Source organism: Hyaena hyaena, unplaced genomic scaffold (assembly GCF_003009895.1).
Source record: "Hyaena hyaena isolate Hyena2069 unplaced genomic scaffold, ASM300989v1 scaffold_96, whole genome shotgun sequence".
Taxonomy (NCBI): Eukaryota; Metazoa; Chordata; class Mammalia; order Carnivora; family Hyaenidae; genus Hyaena; species Hyaena hyaena.
The window spans coordinates 3,230,459-3,251,873 of record NW_024080729.1 but is presented as its reverse complement, the minus strand read 5'-3'; the positions used below and the strand labels follow the sequence as shown (position 1 = coordinate 3,251,873).

General features: G+C 38.4%; 1 protein-coding gene across 3 annotated transcripts in view; it reads left to right on the top strand.

Moving 5' to 3' along the window:
• MAPK14 (mitogen-activated protein kinase 14) overlaps window positions 1–21,415 on the top strand; it is a 74,507-nt gene that overhangs the window by 13,131 nt on the left and 39,961 nt on the right. For all 3 annotated transcript variants that reach the window (XM_039235271.1, XM_039235270.1, XM_039235272.1), the window contains exons 2-3: window positions 12,653–12,782; window positions 19,519–19,577. In XM_039235271.1, coding sequence (XP_039091202.1) covers window positions 12,653–12,782; window positions 19,519–19,577 — 189 coding nt within the window. The remainder of the gene's footprint in view (window positions 1–12,652; window positions 12,783–19,518; window positions 19,578–21,415) is intronic.

The window sequence follows — 21,415 nt, the reverse complement described above, 5'->3', positions numbered from 1 at the left end:
AAGCATTTGTGAAAAACATTTTTTCTCTGGTTGCTTAGAAGTTTTACAGCAAGATTTGGACCAATCAGGAATGGCTCGTGTCTAGCAGGTGTGTTCCCATGCCCTGAGTTCCAGCCACATAGCTAGTGTCCCTAATAAATCCTGTCACAAATACGTTTTCTTGTCTGTATGAGATTTTCATGAAAATACTGATTTTGTATCAAAGTTGTTAATAGTTACGTAAGGCGAGTTATGTGGTCAATTAAATTACTTCTTCCATTCAGGCTACGAATATGTTGATAGGGTTTTTTATATGTTATTTGTGTTTTGAGCCTCTTTGAGAGGAATACTTAAAACTGAAAAGCTAGGAAACTGGTCATATTGTACATACTTGTAACAATTGTGTTAATAACATCTATTTTTCTTCCTGTAAGTATTAAATTTTATTGTTAGAAACTAAATTCCACTTAAAAGTACTATATATAGTTGCAAATCATCAGATCATTTTGTGATTTTTTTTTCATTTTGTGATTTCTTTAAAAAAATCAGTGTTATGTAAACATTAAAACAAGGTATTTGAGAGTTAGTGAAGATAGTAAAAGAAAACTAATAATGTTTAAAATGTTATGAGTTTTTTCTTTAATATTTTATTTATTTCTGAGAGAGAGAGACAGCATGAGCAGGGGAGGGGCAGAGAGAGAGGGAGACACAGAATTGGAAACAGGCTCCAGGCTCTGAGCTGGGTGTCAGCACAGAGCCCGATGCGGGTCTCAAACCCACAAACCGTGAGATCATGACCTGAGCCGAAGTCGGACACTTAACTGACTGAGCCACCCAGGTGCCCCTAAATGTTACAAGTTTTTAAAGTCTGTTTTAAGTTCCTTGACCCTCTGAATATTTTTTGAGGTTTCTAAATCAAAACTTGAGTTCTAGTTTTTGCATAAATCTGCCATATTTTCATGACGTTATTTCCAAAATGGAGGGGTAGAGCATAAAAATAAAAAACTACGGGGATACTTGCACATTTGCCTGAATTTAGAAGAAAGGAAAAGTAGATTTCTGTAATAGAGGGAGCTGTGTGCAAAAAACAAATTTCCAGTATGATATATATTGAAATTTGTATCAGGTGTTCTAGGCAAAGAGAAACTTCCCAAGTTAGTAATATAAATTACTTAGTTATTTAGAAGGCACATTTTAAAGGCTGTTATCAATTAACCTGAATTCAATTGGAAAAAAGCCCCAAATTGTATGATTTGGAGAAGAGATGTCATGTTTTTGCAGATTATTTCTTTCCCCTTAGATACACATCATTTTAAAGTTTATTTATCTTGAGAGAGAAAGCACGCACATGCTCATGAGCAGGGGAGGGGCAGAAGAGAGAGAAAAAAATCCCAAGCCGGCTCCGTGTCAGCACAGAGCCAGGCATGGGGCTGGATCCCATGAACCATGAGGTCATGACCTGAGCCAAAATCTAGAATTGATGCTTAACCCATTGAATCACCCAGATATCTCTCCCCTTCAGTATTTTTAATTAATTTGATGCCTTAATGAGAACTTGTTAATTCATTGTAACTGCAAATTTTAGTGTATTTACATTTTTCATTACTTTCCAAAAAAAATTGTGTTTGCCTTTTTAACCATTATTTAGGGTTCAATTTCTTTTCTCATTAACATCATTCAGGGATTAGTGAAGTCATCTATGACCACTGAAAGAAACTGTAAAACCATTTCTGATCCCCACAAATTACTCAGAGACTTGTCAGGTGATTGCTCATTCTTCATTCTGTTGGGGAAAACCCGAACTGTTTTTTGAGGAAAGAGCTGGTACTGTCATTTGTATTCCCATGCTTTGTGAATGTAGGTGGCACTTGTCCTTGGGAGGCAGCACCTCGCCTTTCTTAAGGGATTGTCTCTTCTTCTGCCTAGCAGCTCACCTGACTGGTAGCAGGTATTAAGCTGCCCCTACTTTGCTGCACAGAAAATCTGCAAGTTAGGTGCCAGCCAGCCACGGAGCAGAAACAAAATCTGTGTCTCTAAACCTATCAGAAGCTCAGTTGATGAAAATCATCTCTGGAGGATTGTCTGAGGACCTTGGAGCTTATTCTCTTTTTCCCTGAACACACTTAAGAGTTCCTCTTTGATAAAGTCTGTTAGAGAACAGAGTGCCATGCTATTATGCACTCTCCACCCACCTTTGCTAATAAGGAACTGTATGTTGACTTTATGAAAGTCTCCACTGATGGATGCTCTAAGAAAAGAACCATCAGAAACCCACTATTATATTTGTGTAAGAACGTTGATTAGGACATTTTTACCACATTTTACAGTGTCTCCTTCATAAACATACACAGGAGGAACTTTTCTCTGGTTTTATTACAGGAATAATTATGCCTTTCTTCAGTTCTCCTGAGTACCCAGTTTGTTTTTATTATATGGTTCCTATGACTCATGTCTTAACTGGTGTGTCCTCTTGTTGTGTGTTGGCTTTAGTGGGCTCAGAGCCTAAATTGAGGCCCACCTCTAATGGGTATTTAGAAAGGACCTCATAGTATACATTAAAAACTTTTTTTTAATGTTTTATTTTTGAGAGAGAGACAGAGTGTGATTGGAGGAGGGGCAGAGAGAGAGAGACAGAGAGATATGGAGACATAGAATCCCAAGCAGGCTCCAGGCTCCTAGCTGTCAGCACAGAGCCTGATGCGGGGCTTGAACTCACAGATTGCAAGATCATGACCTGAGCTGAAGTCAGACGTAACCAACTGAGCCACCCAGGTGCCCCTCATAATATACATTTGTATGTTAACCTCACCCATCCAGAACTTATTTTCCTGTAATCACTGTCATTTCAAATTATGTGTGTACAGTTCCAGGCTGCTTTAAATCCATTGTGGAATAAAGTAGGATAAATACATTTAGAAGTTAAACAATTATATTAGGATATGTTAAGAATCCAGGGGCGCCTGGGTGGCTTAGTCGGTTAAGCGTCCGACTTTCGCTTGGGTCATGATCTCGCGGTTCGTGGGTTCGAGCCCTGCGTCAGGCTCTGTGCTGACTGCCAGCTCAGAGCCTGGAGCCTGTTTCAGAGTCTGTGATTCCCTCTCTCTCTGACCCTTCCGTGCTCATGCTGTCTGTCTCTCTCCTAGAAATAAATAAAACATTTAAAAAAATTAAAAAAAAAGAATCCAGTAAGCCAGTATTTTTCAGGGAGGGAAGAGGCAAGTATGTATGAATGTGTAATTAAACATTCAGTTTTATTTAATGAATATTACATCCTGTCCATTGGATTCACAGCAGATGAGTGATATCCTGTATTACAATAACTGCTTTCAGTGAGTTTTATGCTTTTTCCTTTAATTTTTTCTTTACCATATCAATTTTACAAAATGTGAGTTAAATTTTAGAACTTTGGGAGACTTTATGTGAATTTACAATTGGATAAAAAACTTATTAAGCAATGTATCCTGAATTTTAGTTTGGAGAACCTCATCATTGTAAAGATAATTCCATTTTATAATGTTGCTCATGAAAACAAGATTTTATTTGTAGCTATAATTTTAAAAATGTGATTAAGAGGCCCAACTGGTAATACTAGTAAGTGAATCATTATAATAAAGGCAGAGCCAATAGCTGGTCCTTGGGTTGCCCTTAATCCTGGCTAGTTTGGCATTCTGGAGAAACAGTGAACATTGAGATTAGACCATCTGTGTTTGAATCCCACTGCGTATGAGTTACATGACCTTGGGTGAGTTGTTAATATTTCTGACCATCGGTTTCGTATTTTGAAAAGTAAATATAACTATCTCAAAAAGTTATTATAAGGATTAAGTTAAACATTTCCCAAATAATGTGTGGCATAGTCATTTATTCAGTAAATTTGAATTTCTTTTCCTTTGAGTATTTAATTGGTTTTATCAGGTGATTAAGAAATTAATAATTTCTGCTTTGGGTAATTACAGTGTTCAATTTAGGATGAAATGAGTGACTTCTCCTCTCTCCAAACATTGCTTTGATTAGTGATAGTAACGGGAGGCTAGGTCAGAGCAGTTAAATGCTTACAGCGCTGGGGTCAGGGATGGATTGTATATTCCTTGTTTCAGTAGCTTTGCTGTAGCATTTCTGCCTAACTGGTAAGCAGAAAACAGTCTCTCTGAACAATTTCTGTTTGCTCTCTTTTGTAAGCACATTATGTTTTAAAAAGTGAGAGTGTATGTCCTTTGAAGTAAAAATTGTTTGGGGAAATCATGCAATTATTGAAAAAGCAGTATGAATTAAGATGTCCACTGTAGTAGTTTTTATAGTATTTCTGTGTGTGAATGAATGGAATTGCTATAATGCCCATCAATAAAGAGAATAGTTAAGTAGATTGTGGTGCAGATATTTCGTGAAATTACTGTAAATTATTGTTTAGTAAAATGAAAAATGTTTATGGCTTAGGGATAGAGAATGCAAATTTATGTTCTGTGAGTATAGCTATGTAAGTATCGTTTGAAGGAAATACAATGTTAATAGTGGTTTTATGAATAGAGAGTTCCTATTTTTTATTTTAGGTTAATAGTGCAATATAGATGACTTATGCTTCTAATTCACCAATGACCTTATTAAAAGATATAAGCTCATTAAAAAAAATCAGGATAGAAAAGTATAAATAAGTAACAATGTTAAAATTCTGAATATTTTAGTTATTCCTAGTCTGCTCCTGTATATGTACATGTATGAGGGTACTTTTTTTTCCACAGACAGACTCATTCTTTACTTCTGAACGTTGTCCTTTTTCCCATCAGTAATAGAGCATGTACATGTTAGTACTACATGGAGATTCTTGTTAATGGCTGCAACAAATGGGAGAATGTACCATGATCTAAATTCTCTGCCCTTGGACATTAAGGTCATTTCTGGTTTTGTTCTTGTGAACAGACTGCAATAAGCATTTTGAACCAAATTTATATATTTTTATATGTAATTCTTATTGTTTTTTATTTTATTTATTTTTTTAGAGAGAGGATACACAAGTGTGCCTGAGAGACCGTGAGCAAGAGAGGAGCAGAAAGAGGGGGTGGGGAGAGAATCTTAAGCAGGCTCCACGCTCATTGTGGAGACCCACACAGGGCTCTATTTCACAACCCTGAGATCATGATCTGAGCCAAAATCAAGAGCTAGATGCTTAAACAACTGAGACACCCAGGCACCCCATATGTAAATTTTTAAAAAAGTTATTTATTTATCTCTACACCCCATGTGAGACTCAAATTTACAACCTTGAGATCAAGAGTCACGGGCTTTTCTGACTAAGCCAACTGGACAGTCCTATATATAAATTCTTATACCCAATTTATGTGTTTTTAAGCTCACTTTTTAAAAATGTAGTCAACTGTATATAGTTGCACTATATTGTTGGGCATTCTGTGCTTTTGTGTATGTTTCATAATTTCAGATGGTAAATTCTGTGATATCAGGTACTATGTTTAGTGTTTCTTTTGTATCCATAAAGCTCTCATGAAGGAGAAATTTCAGTAAATACTCAGGAAGTGATATTTTGGTATTTGTAAGAAACCACATCATTGACTCCTTCAGTGTCCTAGATTCACAGGGAGTAATAGAAGTTTAGGGATTGAAAAACTTCCCCTAGATAAAGTAATGCATATAGAGTGAAAGTTTTTTTCTTATGCAGATATTTTTATTAATGCTACCCTGAGTTAAATGTAAAATTACAAGAAACACTTTTTCCATATGAAATGCAGTTAATTACAGTAGGAAGCATTTTTAGAAAAGCAGAATTCATATAATTAGAATATATTTAAAATGGACTGACCTGTTTGCAAAGTTGAGCGTGATTATTCATTAGGAGTTCCATTCAGAGATCCATTAAGGAGCCATTCAATGGTACCCATTAACAGTTCATGCTTGAAAACACCACTTGAATCTGAATCTCAGCTCTGCATTTCTGTCCATACTGTGGGCACGTTACTTAATCTCTTTGTGCCTCAGTTTTCTCATCTGTACAATGGAAATAATAATAATGTCTTTTTCTTTTAAGAGAGAGAGCACATGCACAAGTTGAGGAGAGGGGCAGAGAGAGAGAAAGAGAGAATCCCAAGCAGGCTCCATGCTCAGCATGAAGCCCAATTCTGGGCTTGATTCTGTTACCCTAGGATCATGACTTGAGCCAAAACCAAGAGTTGGACACTCCTGACTGAGCCACCCAGGTGCCCCAATAATAATGTCTTTTTATATAGTTGTGATAAAGAGGATCATTTATGTAAAGATCTAAAAACAATGTTTTGCAATAATAAAGCACTCAATGATTGTATGTTTTTAACATTACTATCAGTTTCTTATTGGATGCTATTGAATTTATTTTTTTAAGATTTTATTTTTAAGTAATTCTACACTCTCTGTGGGACTTGAAATTACAACCCTGAGGTTATGAGTCGCACGCTCTTCTGACTGAGCCAGCTGGATGCCCCTGGATACTTTTGAATTTATAAAAATTGAGAGCCAAATAATAAAGTTGAAGATTTTTCTTTCATGTTTCAGATAACTGCATTACAAAATACTTTGGTTAAGCGTATTTTGAGAGTGTGCCCATGTCAGGCATTATGCTAAGTCCTGTGCAATACAGAAATGGATAAACCAGAAGACGCTAACTGCCCTCAAGGTGCTTATGATGAATGGGAAAGGCAGACATTATTAATGCTTTACTAATATTTAAGCTTTACTATAGGCCAGTTCTTTTGCTGAAACTGCTACAAAAGTTCTCACATTTAATCTTAACAACCATTCTCTTTATTAGATATGTACTTTATCCTCATTTTATATATAAGCCTGAGAGAATTTAATTAACTTTCTCAACATTATATAGCTACTAAGTGACAGAATTGGAATTAAGATCCAGATTGTGTAATACCAAAGCCCCGGCCCTTCTTTAACCACCCTGCTGAGTGGTAAATAAACATACAGTAATAAATTGTGATTGTTGGAATAGGGTACTGATTAATCCTAGCCTACCTTTTGCTGAATAGATACAGGAGTCAAATAGAGATAAAAATATGTACTTTATTACTTAAAGTTGGCATGGAGAATGGCTTGGGCAGGAAGCTCAAATGGCCTTCTTATTTTTTCCCTACTGAGTTGAACTTGCACGTTCAATCCTAGGCAGGTTATCTTGAAACCTGATGACATTCCTTGCTCCAGGAGGTCCCAAAGGGCTTATCAGTAGAGGAGAGAACATGTTCAGCCTACAGGTGGGCAGGCAAACCGAGGTGGAGGGTTGAAGAGGATGGGTCACACAGCAGGGGCATTTTCTTTCTCACTAGAGCCATTGAGGGGTTTAGAGAAGAGTATAAATTGACTTGGTACTTCGAAGAGGGAAGAAGTTATTATTTTATGGGTTTGCAGGAACAGGAGTGGGAGAGAGGAGAACACTCCCTCCCTTTTTGCAGGATAAGGAAGGAAACAAGAAGGAGGGTGTTGTGACAGAGAATAACAGACCTGTTGATGCATCTATGAGGGGGATGGCTGTTTAAACCAATGCTTGAAGAATATGGATTAGGCTGTAGGGTGGAGTGGAGGTGGTAGAGAAGAGCATCTCAGAAACCAGAAACAGCTTGTCTGAAGAGTTTAAGGAACTAAAGGGAACCAGCATGTTCAAAACATAGTGCCTGGGGGACAGGAAGGAGTCCTGCAGAGGCAGGAGGGAGGGGTCGCTGGTGGTCAGATCACCTGAGCCTTGTAGGCTATGATAGGAAATTTACATTTTATTTCATATGCCAAGGACATTCCTTGAAGGATTTGAAGCAGTGCATGGTGTCATCTAGTTTATATTTTTATTTAAAAAAATTTTTTAATGTTTATTTTTGGAGGAGAGACAGTGTGAACTGGAGAGGGACAGATAGAGGGAGACACAGTATCCAAAGCAGGCCTCAGTCTCTGAGATTTCAGCACAGAGCTTGACCTGGGGCTTGAACTCATGAGCCATTGAGATCATGACCTGAGCTGAAGTCAGACACTCAGCCGACTGAGCCACCCGGGCGCCCTGGTATATTTTTAAAAGATTGAATTAGATGCTTGTGGAGAGTATATCAGAATGTAACAAAACAGAAGGTAAGGAGACCAGTATAAGAAGGCAGGCTGGTGATGAAGATGATTTGGACTAGTATGTTAGCAGTGAAATGAAGAGAAGTTGAATTAGAGATGTATTTTGGAGATGGAAACTACGTGACTTGCTGATAGATTTGTATGGGGACCAGGAGGCTGGAGGAAAGGAAGAACATGAGTGATACTCAGATGCCTGACTTGAGCAGTTGGATGGAAAGTCCATTTATTGAGATATACGAGACAAGGAGGGAAATAGTTCTAGGTGTTTTGAATTTGCTAAGCTTTAAGGTGCTTATGTGTTTTTCATATGGAGATGTTAGGTAGGCAGTCAGGCTCAGAGAAGGAATTTCAGTGAGAAATAGACTTGGGAATTTTCAATTTAAGATGGCATTTATGTCTTGGATGGAGATGAGATAGATTATCTAGGAGAATGTAGGAGAAGGAAGAAGGCCCAGTGCCGTGCCCTGAAGAACTAACAGAGAGTTCAAGTAGAGGAACCACATGCAATGAGGACAGAGAGGGAGCTGTCATACAGGTCACAGAAAACCAATAGAATGTGTTGATATAGACTCCAGAATGGAGAGAGTTTAGAGAAAGGGGAAATGTTAACCATGTCCATTTCTAATCCAGAAAAGTGGCATTTGGATTTGGTAACAGGTCATTAATGACCCGAAAAGAACAGTTTCAGTGTAACGGATTGAGGAAAGAATGGGAGCCAAGGAAATGAGTCACACCTTAAGATACATAGGCATTACCTGGAGATCTTGGCCTGAGATTCTGCATTTCTAAAGAGCTCCCAGATAATGCCATTGTTGTTGGTTTGTGGAGTAGCAGAGGTATCAATTAGTGGTTCTCAAACTTCACTATGTGTTAGAATTATGTGGCGAGCTTGATAAAATACAGACTACTGGACCCACTTCACTTTCCAATTCAGTAGGTCTGGGGTGGCACCTGAGAATGTGCACTTCTTACCAGTTCCCAGGTGACATGGATGCTGCTGGTCTAGGAACCATACTTGGAGAAGCCTTGGAGAACTTTAACTGTGGTGGCGAGCTTTCAAGGGGAAGTTTTTGTTTGTTTGTTGAGGGTGGGAAATAACTAGAGCATATTTATGTTGAAGAGGATGATCCAAAACAGAGGGAGAAACTCAGAATGGAGAAAGAAAAGGAATGAAGGAGTAAAGTACTCAAGAGAATGAGGGAAATGGCTCTAAAGTAAGAGGTCTTGGGTTTTTGTTCTGAGTTATAGCAGGAGACAAAGCAGAGAAAGTATGTCCAACTACAGGTGCCCAGTAGGCAGTTGGAGCTTCTCTTTGATGGTTTCTGTGTTTCCAATGAAGGCAAGGGCAAGTTTTGAGGGAAGAGAGTGAATTGGAGGTTTGAAGAGAGGGACTGTCAAATGATGACTTTGAGTAAGAAAATGGACATCCTAGAAAAAAGTGGCAGTTTTAGAATACCTGTGTGGCTCAGTTGGTTGAGTGTCCAACTCTTGGTTGCAGCTCAGGTCATGATCTCATGGTTCATGAGTTCGGGCCCCATGTAGGGCTCTGCAGTGTAGAACCTGCTTGGGATTCTCCCTTCCTTCCTTCCTTCCTCCCTCCCTCCCTCCCTTCCTTCCTTCCTTCCTTCCTTCCTTCCTTCCTCTCTCTCTCTCTTTCTCTCAAAATAAATAAACTTTAAAAAAATCTTTTTAAAAAAGTGGCAGTTTTGAGAGCCTTATCTGAAGTCAAGGCCAGAAATTAGGAATGAAACTAGTCTGTATGAGTGTACATTCTTTTTTTTCTTCAACCACAATTAGTTCTTGGATTTAGACAAGGAGAATAAAATAGTTGAGATCACCTGAAGTCAGACTTTATCCAGGTGAGTATAGGAGAGAGAAGCAAAGAAATAAGAGAGCATGTAATCTAAGCCAGGCAAGAAGGGAAATGAAGATGGGACAGGGCTTGAAGGGTGGAATCAGGCAATAACAATGAGGTCCACAAATGTAGTCAGGATACAAGTAAACTAGAAGTAAACTAAAAGGCATAGAATGTTTGTGATGGAAAACGGGTGCTGGCATTCAAAATTGTGTAGGCAGGGCAGCTTTTGGTGGAGATCAAGGTCCAGGGTGTGACCACGGAGGTGGCTGGATGAGGTGGAGTTTCCCGGAGAGGTCAGGAAACTGAGAGGCCAGGATGTTGGATGTGCCTTCCACCTGGATGTTGAAGTTGCCAAGAATGATGACAGAAGTTGAGGGTGGAGAGAGACTTTGAGATAGGAACTAACTTTTCGGTGAATGATGGAAAATTCCAGGTCAGTGGATTATAGCAGCAGAGAGGTAGAGATACTTGTAATCAGGGGCTTTTGTAAAACTTATGGAGAATTAGAGTCTGGAAGTAGGAATGGTTGGCAAGGAGGACATCTGCCCCACCTGCTGGACTTGAGGTACCTGGGCTATGCCCTCTAAGGGCAAGGCTGTGAGACAAGTATTGTCTTCAAGGTAGAGCCTAGATTCAGTTAAATCCAAGAGATGGAGGGAAGGCTCAGAAAAGGGGTTGAAGATTTACAGGAGCGGATAACAAATTGGGAGTTGAAGAGCAAGGGTGTAGTGTTAGGATTTGGGGTGAAGGGAGGGGAACTTCTGGGACAAGGACAGAGTCACATGGGAAAGAGTTTGGTCATGGTAGATGATCCCAAAGTCTTGGATGCCCATTTGAGACTGAGGTAGATAGGAGGATGAGGCATGAATGGATTTGCTGTCTCTAAAAATGATTAAAATACACATCAGGTTTCTTGCTGTAGTCCTACATGATCCAGCCTCTGTCGAGGCCTCTGACCTCACTCTTTCCTGCTCTCCCCTTGCTCACTGTGTCCCACCTACACAGGCCATCTTGATGCCCTCCAGCCTGCCGCAGTCTTTCTACCACGGTTCCTTCTTTCCTTTGTTTGCACCAGCTCTTCTGACAGGCAGCATGGCAAAGTGGTTGAGAGCATGAGCTGCGGATCCAGATTCCCTGCTCCTGCCACTTTCTAGCTTTGTGATCGTGGACAAGTTACTTAATCTCTCCAGGCTTCAGTTTCCGAATTTCTCACCGGGGTAATGATAATAGCATTCACTTCATAGGGGTGTTAGGGATTAAAAATTATTTTAATTTTAATTTTAAAGATTCATGTGAAGGGCCTAGAACAGTTTCTGGTATGTGGTAAAGACTCCAGGGGCGCCTGGGTGGCTTAGTCGGTTCGGAGTCTGACTTCAGCTCAGGTCATGATCTCATGGCTCGTGGGTTTGAGCCCCGCGTCAGGCTCTGTGCTGACAGCTAGCTCAGAGCCTGGAGCCTGTCTTTGGATTCTGTATCTCCCTCTCTCTCTGCTCCTCCCCTGCTCACGCTGTCTCTCTCTGTCTCTCAGAAGTAAATAAAACATTTTAAAAAATTTTTAAAAAGTCTCCATAAATATTACTAATATTATTTTTTCTTCTGTTTGAAGTTCTTTTTCCCTATACGTTTACATGGTTGCTCCTATCTCATTGTTCAGTTGTCTGAGACTTCCTCAGACATTGTAGCTAAAGTAGCAAAACTCCACTGACTTTCTGTCATTTTTCCCCTTATTCTGTTTTATTTTAGTCCTAACATTCGTCACTATTTGAAATTCTGCTCGTTCCCTCCCCCTCATCCCTGAGGGCTGAGATTCGTTGGCCTGTTCCTTACTGCGTCTTAGCTTCTAAAAAGTAGCAGATACTTTGTTGATGTTCAAGAAATTGTCGTGCCAACTCTTTGCCCTGAAAGCATCCCAAGCCCTCCACTCTGATCAGGCAGTATTTGGTGGCAAGGTGACAGGGAGGCCTACGGCAGAGAAGACAGAGTCCAGCTCTTTCTATACCAGTCTGTTGGCTCATGTAGATCCAAGTGGCTGTGGCTGCTTGTTTTTGTGTTAATTGGGACACAGCTGCATCCATTTTTATTTTTATTTTTTTATTTTATTTTTTAATTTTTTTAACGTTTATTCATTTTTGAGAGACAGAGTATAAGTGGTGGAGGAGCAGAGAGAGAGAGGGAAACACAGAATCTGAAGCAGGCTCCAGGCTCCGAGCTGTCAGCACAGAGCCGGGCGTGGGGCTCAAACTCACAAACCTGCGATCATAATCTCTGTTGAAGTCGGATGCTTAACTGACTGAGCCACCCAGGTGGCCTCCCTTTTTTTAAAAAAAATTAACGTTATTCATTAATCCACTTTTAAATCTATTGTCTAGCTGCTTTCTGACTGTGACCATAGAGGTAAGGAGTTGTGACAAAGGCCCTAAGCCTCCCACAGTCTAAACTATTTACTATCTGGCCCGTGGAAAACATTTTCTGATCCCTGATCTAGATGCATTAAAAAAAAAAAAAAAAAAGATCAGAAGGAAACACCAGAAATAACAGATTACTTTGGATAGTGGGATTATAGGTTGTTTTCATTTTTTATGTTTACATTTCTTACTTTTTATGTATTTTTTTGTAGACCCATTTAATCCAGAAATGGAAAAGCCTTATAAATACTAATTTTGAAGGATTTAAAGCACACTTAATGATGCGTCCTTTATGTGTTTTTTTTTTTTTCCTTAGTGCTGCCTTTGACACAAAAACTGGGTTACGCGTGGCAGTGAAGAAGCTCTCTAGGCCGTTTCAGTCCATCATTCACGCCAAGAGGACCTACAGGGAACTGCGGCTACTTAAACATATGAAACATGAAAATGTAAGTTACTCATTCAAGGAAGAATAAATGCTGCCATTGAATAGACTGGAAAAAGTTGTGGTTTAATTACTGCAAATGGGTGTACATCAGAATGCATCACTCTGTAGACCATGTTTCTGGTATTGGGGTGTAGTGGCCACTGAGTTATATCAGGTCACCTTGGAAATCAAAATCCTCAGAGATCGGAGCCTTGGGAAACAATGGGAATATTTTCCCAGAGGCTGAGTTTTACTCAAATCATTTTAGAGGGAACGCATTAACAGACTTTTCTTTAATAAAAAGCTTTTTAAGAGAAAATATTACAAAACAAATTTGCATTCTTTACTAGATTTACTTCAGGCTGTAGTGTCCAGAGATGGGAGTCCAAGTTTATTTTATGTTATCATGGGTTATTTCAGTGGGGAACTTAGAGGCAGCGTGCCTTAGGCTCACTGAATGTCCTTTCAAAGGTGGCTATTATTTTATGGATAATTTAATATTGTAATTTTTCCTTTTTAATCTTTTTCAAGACCGCTTTTCCAAGTTCAGATATTTTAATAAATGCGACAAAGACACTGTTTTAGTTAAATATAACTTTTTCTTTTCTGTCAGTTTGGGAATTTGAAAGCAATACCATACTGCAAAGGAGTACTTAAAAATCCTAATACCGTGGGGTGCCTTGGTGGCTCTTTTGGTTGAGCATCTGACTCTTGATTTCAGCTGAGGTCATGATCTCACATTTATGAGATCGAGCCCCGAATAGGCCCTGTCCTTGCCTGCTTGGGACAGCACAGAACCTGCTTGGGATTCTCTGCCTCTCTTTTAAAATAAATAAATAAACTTAAAAATCCCAATACAGTATATAAAGGGATGCGATTGGAATATTAGCTGAACATGAAAAAATTATTGAAGATACTTTCTTAAATTTCAAAATCAAGTTTAAAAGAATTTGTGATTGTGTATGAAAGGAAATGTCAAATTTGTAGCATTGTAGAAACAACAGCCATAGAGATTTTAGAGTCATTTGACCCTATTGATTGTTACTGTTGAAAAAAATTCAAAATCGGTAAATTTACTACCTGACTATTCAGACCTTTTTTGTTTTAATAATTGAACTTTAAGAAAAAAAATTACAGAGATGTGATACTTTATTAACATACATTTGTTTCACAAGGTATAAGATTCTTCTAAGTTGGGAACATTGAGACTTAAATTTGGAATTGGATTATGGATGCTCTTATTATTACAACTGTAGCTTCTTATTTATTTTCATGTTTTATTTTAATTGCATCCTGTTGAGCAACTCCTGTTCTCCACGGGTAACCTCTATTCCTAGGTATAACATGTATGAATGTCCATGGGCAAATCTGAGTTTTTAAAAAGTTCAGTGCAGAGCTGCAGCCTTCCTAATCAGTGACATGTTTATAAGAAGTTGATATATGCGGAAAAAGCTAGCAGGCAAAGCTTTATTCCAGGGTCTGCATAAACTCAAGGTGGCCGGGGAGCTTAACTGATGCGTTTACATTTGGTTTTTAACATAGTTGAGTGTGTATGCTGTTTTTCATTACACATTAATAAATGTGACAAAAGCATTATCAGAGCTTTTAAATAAAGAATACTTTGAAAATGGAATGCAAACCCAACATTTATGGAACCCCAAAGTGCTTTCAGGAGTCCTGAGGATCCCACTGGTGTTGCCAGTGCTCATTTATGAACATCTGGCTTAGATTACCAGTGCTATCCTTTATTGTTCTGCCTCTCTTCATAGACCATTTAAGCCAAAGTTTAGGGCAGGGATTATTTTGGGTTATCTGAATCCATGCCTTGGCTTTTCTAGTGATTATTAGAAACAACCTTACTTAGTTTTTTAGGCCCTAATTTTTCTGTTATGAGATACTTCAAAACATGTCTTATACAATATTGGGCTGGTTACATTGGGTCACTCTGTAGAAACTAAAAGGGCATAGTGATGGGATATAATTGTTCTACTTTAGGAGAGGCTAAAAGAATCTTTTAAAAAAGAAGGCTGATAGTATTAGGATTTTGATTTACATTAGGTGTTTTATAAGCAGCTCACTTAATAGCAGCATTAACATGTTTAGGTTTTAGCAGTATCAATGTAGAGCGTCACCTGTACTTAAATATTGGTGATTTGGCTTTGAACAAAAGAAGGCACATGGCTCAAAGTTTCATAGTTCTCTATTCTGTTGGCAAGTATTTGAAGGAGGAAAAGGAAGGGGCGAACAGACTTTGACTTAATGTAGAAAAATTCCTCAACTTCAGCCTATTCTACGAACACTTATATAGGAACTGACAATGTAAGTGGTTTTACCCAGGGAAGAGCCAAGACTTCCAAGTAAGTTTAATTGAGGATTTTAAGAAGAGTTCCTCTCCTTCATCTTCCCCTTTCTCTTTATTTTCCTTAAATGATTTTTTGAGGGGTTGCTCGCCTGATCCAGTCAGTAGAGCATGTAGAGATCAAGACACTCTTTATCTCTGGGTTGTGAATTTGAGCCCCTCATTGATTGTAATAATTACTTAAAAATAAAATCTGTAAAATAAACAAATAAATGACTCTTTTGGGCCACTGTACAATTTTTAACTAGCCACTAGGCCTCCAAAAACAGAAGCAGCTTGAAACTCTTGACTATATTAAATATTGGTAACAAATGTAATTTCTAGTTGCTAAATGCACGTGATTTCTTACCCAAAAATGCCTGACTCAAAATCAGTATTTCATCTTAAGTTATTTCTTTTATTAATGATAACGAATCACAGACACACATTTATCAGATGGGTAATAGGAGTTAGGGGGAATGACCTCTGTGCCTGTAAGGGTTACTCTCTGAACAAAGTTACCTGGTGCATTCCTGATTGAACTTACGACCTTGATCTCATTAACACCTGCTCTAAGGAAATATGAAAGGGGAGCATCTTGCCAGCTGCATCTTTTGGCCTTCAGGGCAGGTACTATAAAGATTGCCTGGAGCTAAGAGCCTAGAGAGCTGTGCATCTTGAAATTTAAAAGTATTTAAGGAATCCTTTAAAAATTTTTATTTGGGAGCCTTAGATTTAATCTTACCATGGTAGACCAAGTCATTGTTTCAGTGCACTTGTGTTAAAGACATCAAATATTGTTGTTGATTTCTGAATTAAAGTGGAGTTCCTCTTGATTGTGTGCCAATTCGTATCACTTCTGTCTATGAGCTTTTGACTATTGTAGGACAGTTCTGGGACATTTGCTGATTATTTGTATTGTAAATGTTTTTTCTAAATAATTGATTCCTGGGTTACTTTTGGGTCTCTGAAAGCAGAAGGAGTAAGGAAACAGGCAAAAATATAACTTGAATTAAAAGGAGATTTCCATTTAAGGAAATGAGAAATGGGGTGGCTCAGTTAGTTCGGTGTCTAACTCTTGATTTTGGCTCAGGTCGTGAGCTCATGGTGTAGGATAGAGCTCCTTGCACATCATGGAGCCTGCATGAGATTCTCTCTCCCTGTCTCTCTGCCTCTACCCCACTGGTGCTCTCTCTTTCTCTCTGAAAATAAATAAACTTTTAACAAAGTAAGAATTGAGAAGTGAATAGATTATGGAATATTCCCCCAACTTCCCCAGTTCTATTTTAATGCTGGGAAACTTGTTTTACAGTATTTTCCTTTTGATGAATACTCCATAAATACAATGAATGTAATGTAATTAATGTAAAAGCCCACAACAAAATTAAAAATACTTTAATGTAACATGGGTAGTTTTAATCTCATAAAATGTGTCCTTTTAAAGAAATTAAAATTTGATAGGCTATTTACTAACATGCTTGCTCAGTTATATTTTCCAAATCAGTTTATTGGGCTTCTTGCAGTCATGCTTCTCAGTCATTTGAATAATAATTTTGTTACTGGAAGTAGCTGCTTCCGATGGTTTCTGTGATTTGTATTTCGTAATTCTTTATATTTTTCTTTCTTTTTTAAAATTTTTATTTCTGAGAGAGAGAAGGAGAGAAAGCGTGAGCAGGGGAGGGTCAGAGGGAGACACAGAATCCGAAACTGGCTGTCAGCACAGAGCCTGATGCAGGGCTTGAATCCATGAACCGCGAGATCATGACCTGAGCTGAAGTCGGACACTTAACCGACTGAGCCACCCAGGTGCCCCAGTATTTTGTAATTCTTTATAAAACTCCAAGGACTGTGATCACCACTTACTTTGGTAATCAACAGAGGGTCAGTCCTTTGTGCTAGGCACCTTCAGTTACATTGTCTACTTACTCTTCCGCACAATGTGGTAAAAATAAGCATTCCCCCTCTCTCTCATATGAGGAAAATGAGGCTTGGAGAGGATTCCTTTCTTTCATTTATTTAACAAATATTAATTGAGGTGCTGTGTGCCAGACAGTATTCCAAGTGCTGGGGTTATCGGAATGAAAAAGACATGAGTTCATGGATCCAGGAAATGACAAACTGACTGTGGAGTTCAGACGGATGGCTGTTTGATTCTGAAATGCTTATTGTGTTTGCAAATTGAAGTTGGAGCTTTTATTTGGAAATGTTTTGGACTTCTGTTGTTTTACTGTCTTTGAGGTTACTCTAACATGAAAAATCCTATTTAAATTGATCTCTAGTGTTTTAATTTTACTTTAATTTGAAGATTTTCACAATCAAAAGTGAAATAATGTAAAACACTGTAAATTGTTTTAAACTTTTCCTATTGTACTGGGGAGATGGAGCACCTCACATAACAAGAATCAGTGATTTGAAAATAGTGGAATGGTTGAACAAAATCAGCTTCTAGATCTCAGTTACCTTGAGTACCAGTGGGGAAGAAAATGATTTGACTTAAATTTAAAGCACAATTCAGACCTGTTATAAGGTCACAGATACACTTTGGTTGGAATGTAAATTGACCTCACCATTATGTAGGACAACTTGACAGTATTAAGATCCTTAAATATATTGGTATCCTTTGATGCCGTTATTTCTTGAAGTTTATTTTCTGGAAGGAAATACAAGATGTGCAAAGTATATTTTACACACACATCTAGATGCACATGTGTGTACATATGTGTACACGCAGTGCTCCTTAAATGTCCAAAGATAGGAAATTGGTTAATTAATGGTATATACAAATGTTAGAGCATGAAATATATTTGAGGATATGAGAATAGTCATTATATAGTGACAAAGCAGTATAAAAACTGTATGCAGAATATAACCCCACCTTAATTTACATATATCAGAAAAATCAAAGGAAATACCTCAAAATGTTAATGATAGTTATAATGGGTAGTACAGTTCTAAGTAATTTTGGTTTTCTTTTTTTTTTAAGTTTAGTTATTTATTTTGAGAAAGAAAGCATGAACAGGGAGGGGCAGAGAGAGAAGGAGAGAGAGAATCCCAAGCAGGCTCTGTGCTGTCAGTGTGGAGCCGGATATAGGACTCAATCTCACAAACTGCAAGATCATGACCTGAGCCAAAACCATGAGTTGGAAACGTAATCATCTGAGCCACCCAGGCATCCCAGTTTCTTGTATACAGTTGTCTGGCTAATGATCTTACAGGTACTTTTTCTTTAAATAAGATGTAAAGTCTTGAGATGCTATTCTCCTTGACTTCCAAGGCCTTTTTTTTTGGATTGTTTCCCATTTGGATTCAGGCTATATAATTGAAATTGCTTTTAAAAGTCTAATAGTTGAATGAGTGGAGTAACATTCTGATTGAAAGGTTCTTTTTCATGTTAAGGTTTTGAGCATTGGTTTATTTTTACTTTCAGAGCTGTTTATTTAACTTGCTTGTTTAGAGAAGCATGCTAATGAGACCATGGTCATTGGTTAGTTTTCATTAAGGCCATTTAGCTTTCATTTGTTTCATTTCCAAATATTCTTAGCTCTGGTTTTAGGAGTAACCTATGGTGGTTGGAGGATGGTGGTGGTATATATGGATTGGTCAGTATAATTCCATGACCAGAAAAACTGCTCAAAAACCATGGATTACTGAGTATTAAGTAGTTTTTGCTTTATCCTTGCATAAAGATAGCCGTAAAAATTTTTTTAGGACTATTATAAGAATAATACCAAGAATATACTAAGAGAATATTTTCGAGCTCAAAAAATGTCAGTCTTGAAGACTACATCTGGAAAATTTTCATGGAATAATAATATGTTTAAAAAAGAAACATGATACTGGGCCACTTGTGTGGCTTAGGTAGTTAAGTGTCCTACTCTTGGTCTTTGCTCAGGTCATGATCTCATGGTTTGTAAGATCGAGCCCCATGTCAGGCTCTGCGCTGACAGTGCAGAATCTGCTTGTGATTCTTTCTCTTCCACTCTCTGCCCCTCTCCCACTTTCATGCATGCTTTCTCTTACTCTCTGTCTTTCAAAATAAATAAGTAAATAAACATTAAAAAAAAGAAACATATAATAATAATAGTTATAGAAGTGTGACCTTTTTCTGCTTGTTAATCATTAGCCTATTAGTGCATATGTGAGTCAAGAGCCCTAAATCTTTTTGCTTCTTATAAACAAGTGGACATTTAGCCAGTTCTAAAGAGATTAAGTCTCTTTAGAGTAATAGTAAAAATATTAATTTTTAGTAAAAATAAATAGTAAAAATAAAATGGGTAAAAAGTTGTAGTTAAGTGTATGATGTTGTGTTATTGAACTGAGATAGTAGGAGTTGAAATTAGTTTCTATTAAAATGACTATGACCTGATGGGTACCACAGTTCTGTATTTATTTACTGTCTGATTTTTCTGTTTTCTCACAGGTGATTGGTCTGTTGGATGTTTTTACACCTGCACGGTCGCTGGAGGAATTCAATGATGTGTGAGTGAACCTTTTGAATTTGCCTTCCTGGGGCGCCTGGGTGGCTTAGTCGGTTGAGCGTCCGACTTTCGCTTAGGTCATGATCTCGCGGTTTGTGGGTTCGAGCCCCACGTCGGGCTCTGTGCTCTGTTTCAGTCTGTGACTCCCTCTCTCTCTGACCCTCCCCTGCTCACACTGTCTCTCTCTCTCTCTCTCTCCTAGAAATAAAAAAATAAATAAATAAAATTAAAAAAAAAATAAAACATTTGAATTTGCCTTCCTTAGGTAGATGATGAGTAGCAGCCAATTTCTATTCCTGAACTATTTAGCAGGAAGCAGACTTCAAAAGATTCTTTATCCCTGACATCCAGCTCTCCAAGGGGACGGCGATGGGTACAGAGATGGTATATTATGTGTGGTATAAATCCACGTGGGAGAGGTCAGTGCCCAAACTCCTGCTTTGTTCAAGGGTCAGATACATATTAGTATTTTCATCATTTCAGGCACGTTGTAAAGATTCAGTGGTGAGCCCTTGCAGAGTTCCATGGATAGGAGTATAGGGAGTTTTGACTATGACTTTTGTTCCCAAATTGCCTGTCCCACTTGTTAAAGAGATGCCTTTACACTTTACATCATTTAAATGTACATCAAGAAATGTAACCAGGCCCTGGTTCCATAGAAGCTCTTCCCTCTTTTTTGTTCCACTTGTGTGTGGAAATGATACTAGACCTTCATGCTCCTCTTTGAAGAACTGGATTTCTGTCCTGTACAAGGGGTGGGCCTCACGTATTGAGAAAGCTGATGAATCGTGCTGATTCTCCCAGTTGCGACCATCTCTGTTGTGTCACCTGTGACCCTCCTCCCCCGCCCCCGCAAAAAACAGAGCCTGAGATTCTCAGGAACCAGCAGTAGGAGTTTGGGAAAATGAAACCAGAGAAAAAGCTGCTATGAAGATATTTATTTAAGAGGTCACTACCGTGAGCAATTGAGCTGAAAACTGCCAGGATCTTCTCGGAAGCAGTTTGAATGTACCTCAGATGGGGAACATTTGTCCCCTGGCCCCTGACCCCATTGGCAAGGGTTGTTCCATAGGGCATTAATGCCCAGGTTGCACATGTGTGAGTTCAAGATAAATTCCAGCAGGTGTTCTTGTGCGTGGAGTGATCTACTGTAGCTTTGCCAGTATCTGAATTAGCACACCTCACTCCCATCCCTAATTCACAGATATCCTATACCATAAGCAAGAAGGAACACCTTTAATTCCAACTTTTCTGAGATATAATTGACATCGAACATTGTGTAAGTTGGGTTCTGATTATTACTATTATTATTATTATCATTTAAGTTTATTTTGAGAGAGAGAACACAAGCAGGGGAGGGACAAAGAGAGAGAGAGAGAGACCGCAGGGCTCAAAGTCATGAGCCACAAGATCATGACCTGAGCCAAAACCAAGAGTCAGATGCTTAACTGACTGAGCCACCCAGGCTCTGATTACAGGTTCTGATTACAGTAAAACCTTGGATTGCGAGTAACTTGTTTTGAGAGTGGTCTGCAAGACAAGCAAATATTTCTAATACATTTTGACTTGATAAACGAGCAGTGTCTTGCAATACGAATTATACATGATGCCAAACATCACATGATCACAACTGAGCCGATGGTTCTTGAAATTCACTTTGATATACAAGTGATTTGGATTATAAGCACCTTTCCGGAAAGAATTGTGCTCGCAAACTGAGGTTTTCCTGAATTTATAAACAAGAATGGAGTTCGTCTCTTAGGAGCACATCTCAGGACCACTTGTTAAATATTTGCTGAGCACAGTGTTAGAAAACACCTCAAAGTAATGGAAAACACT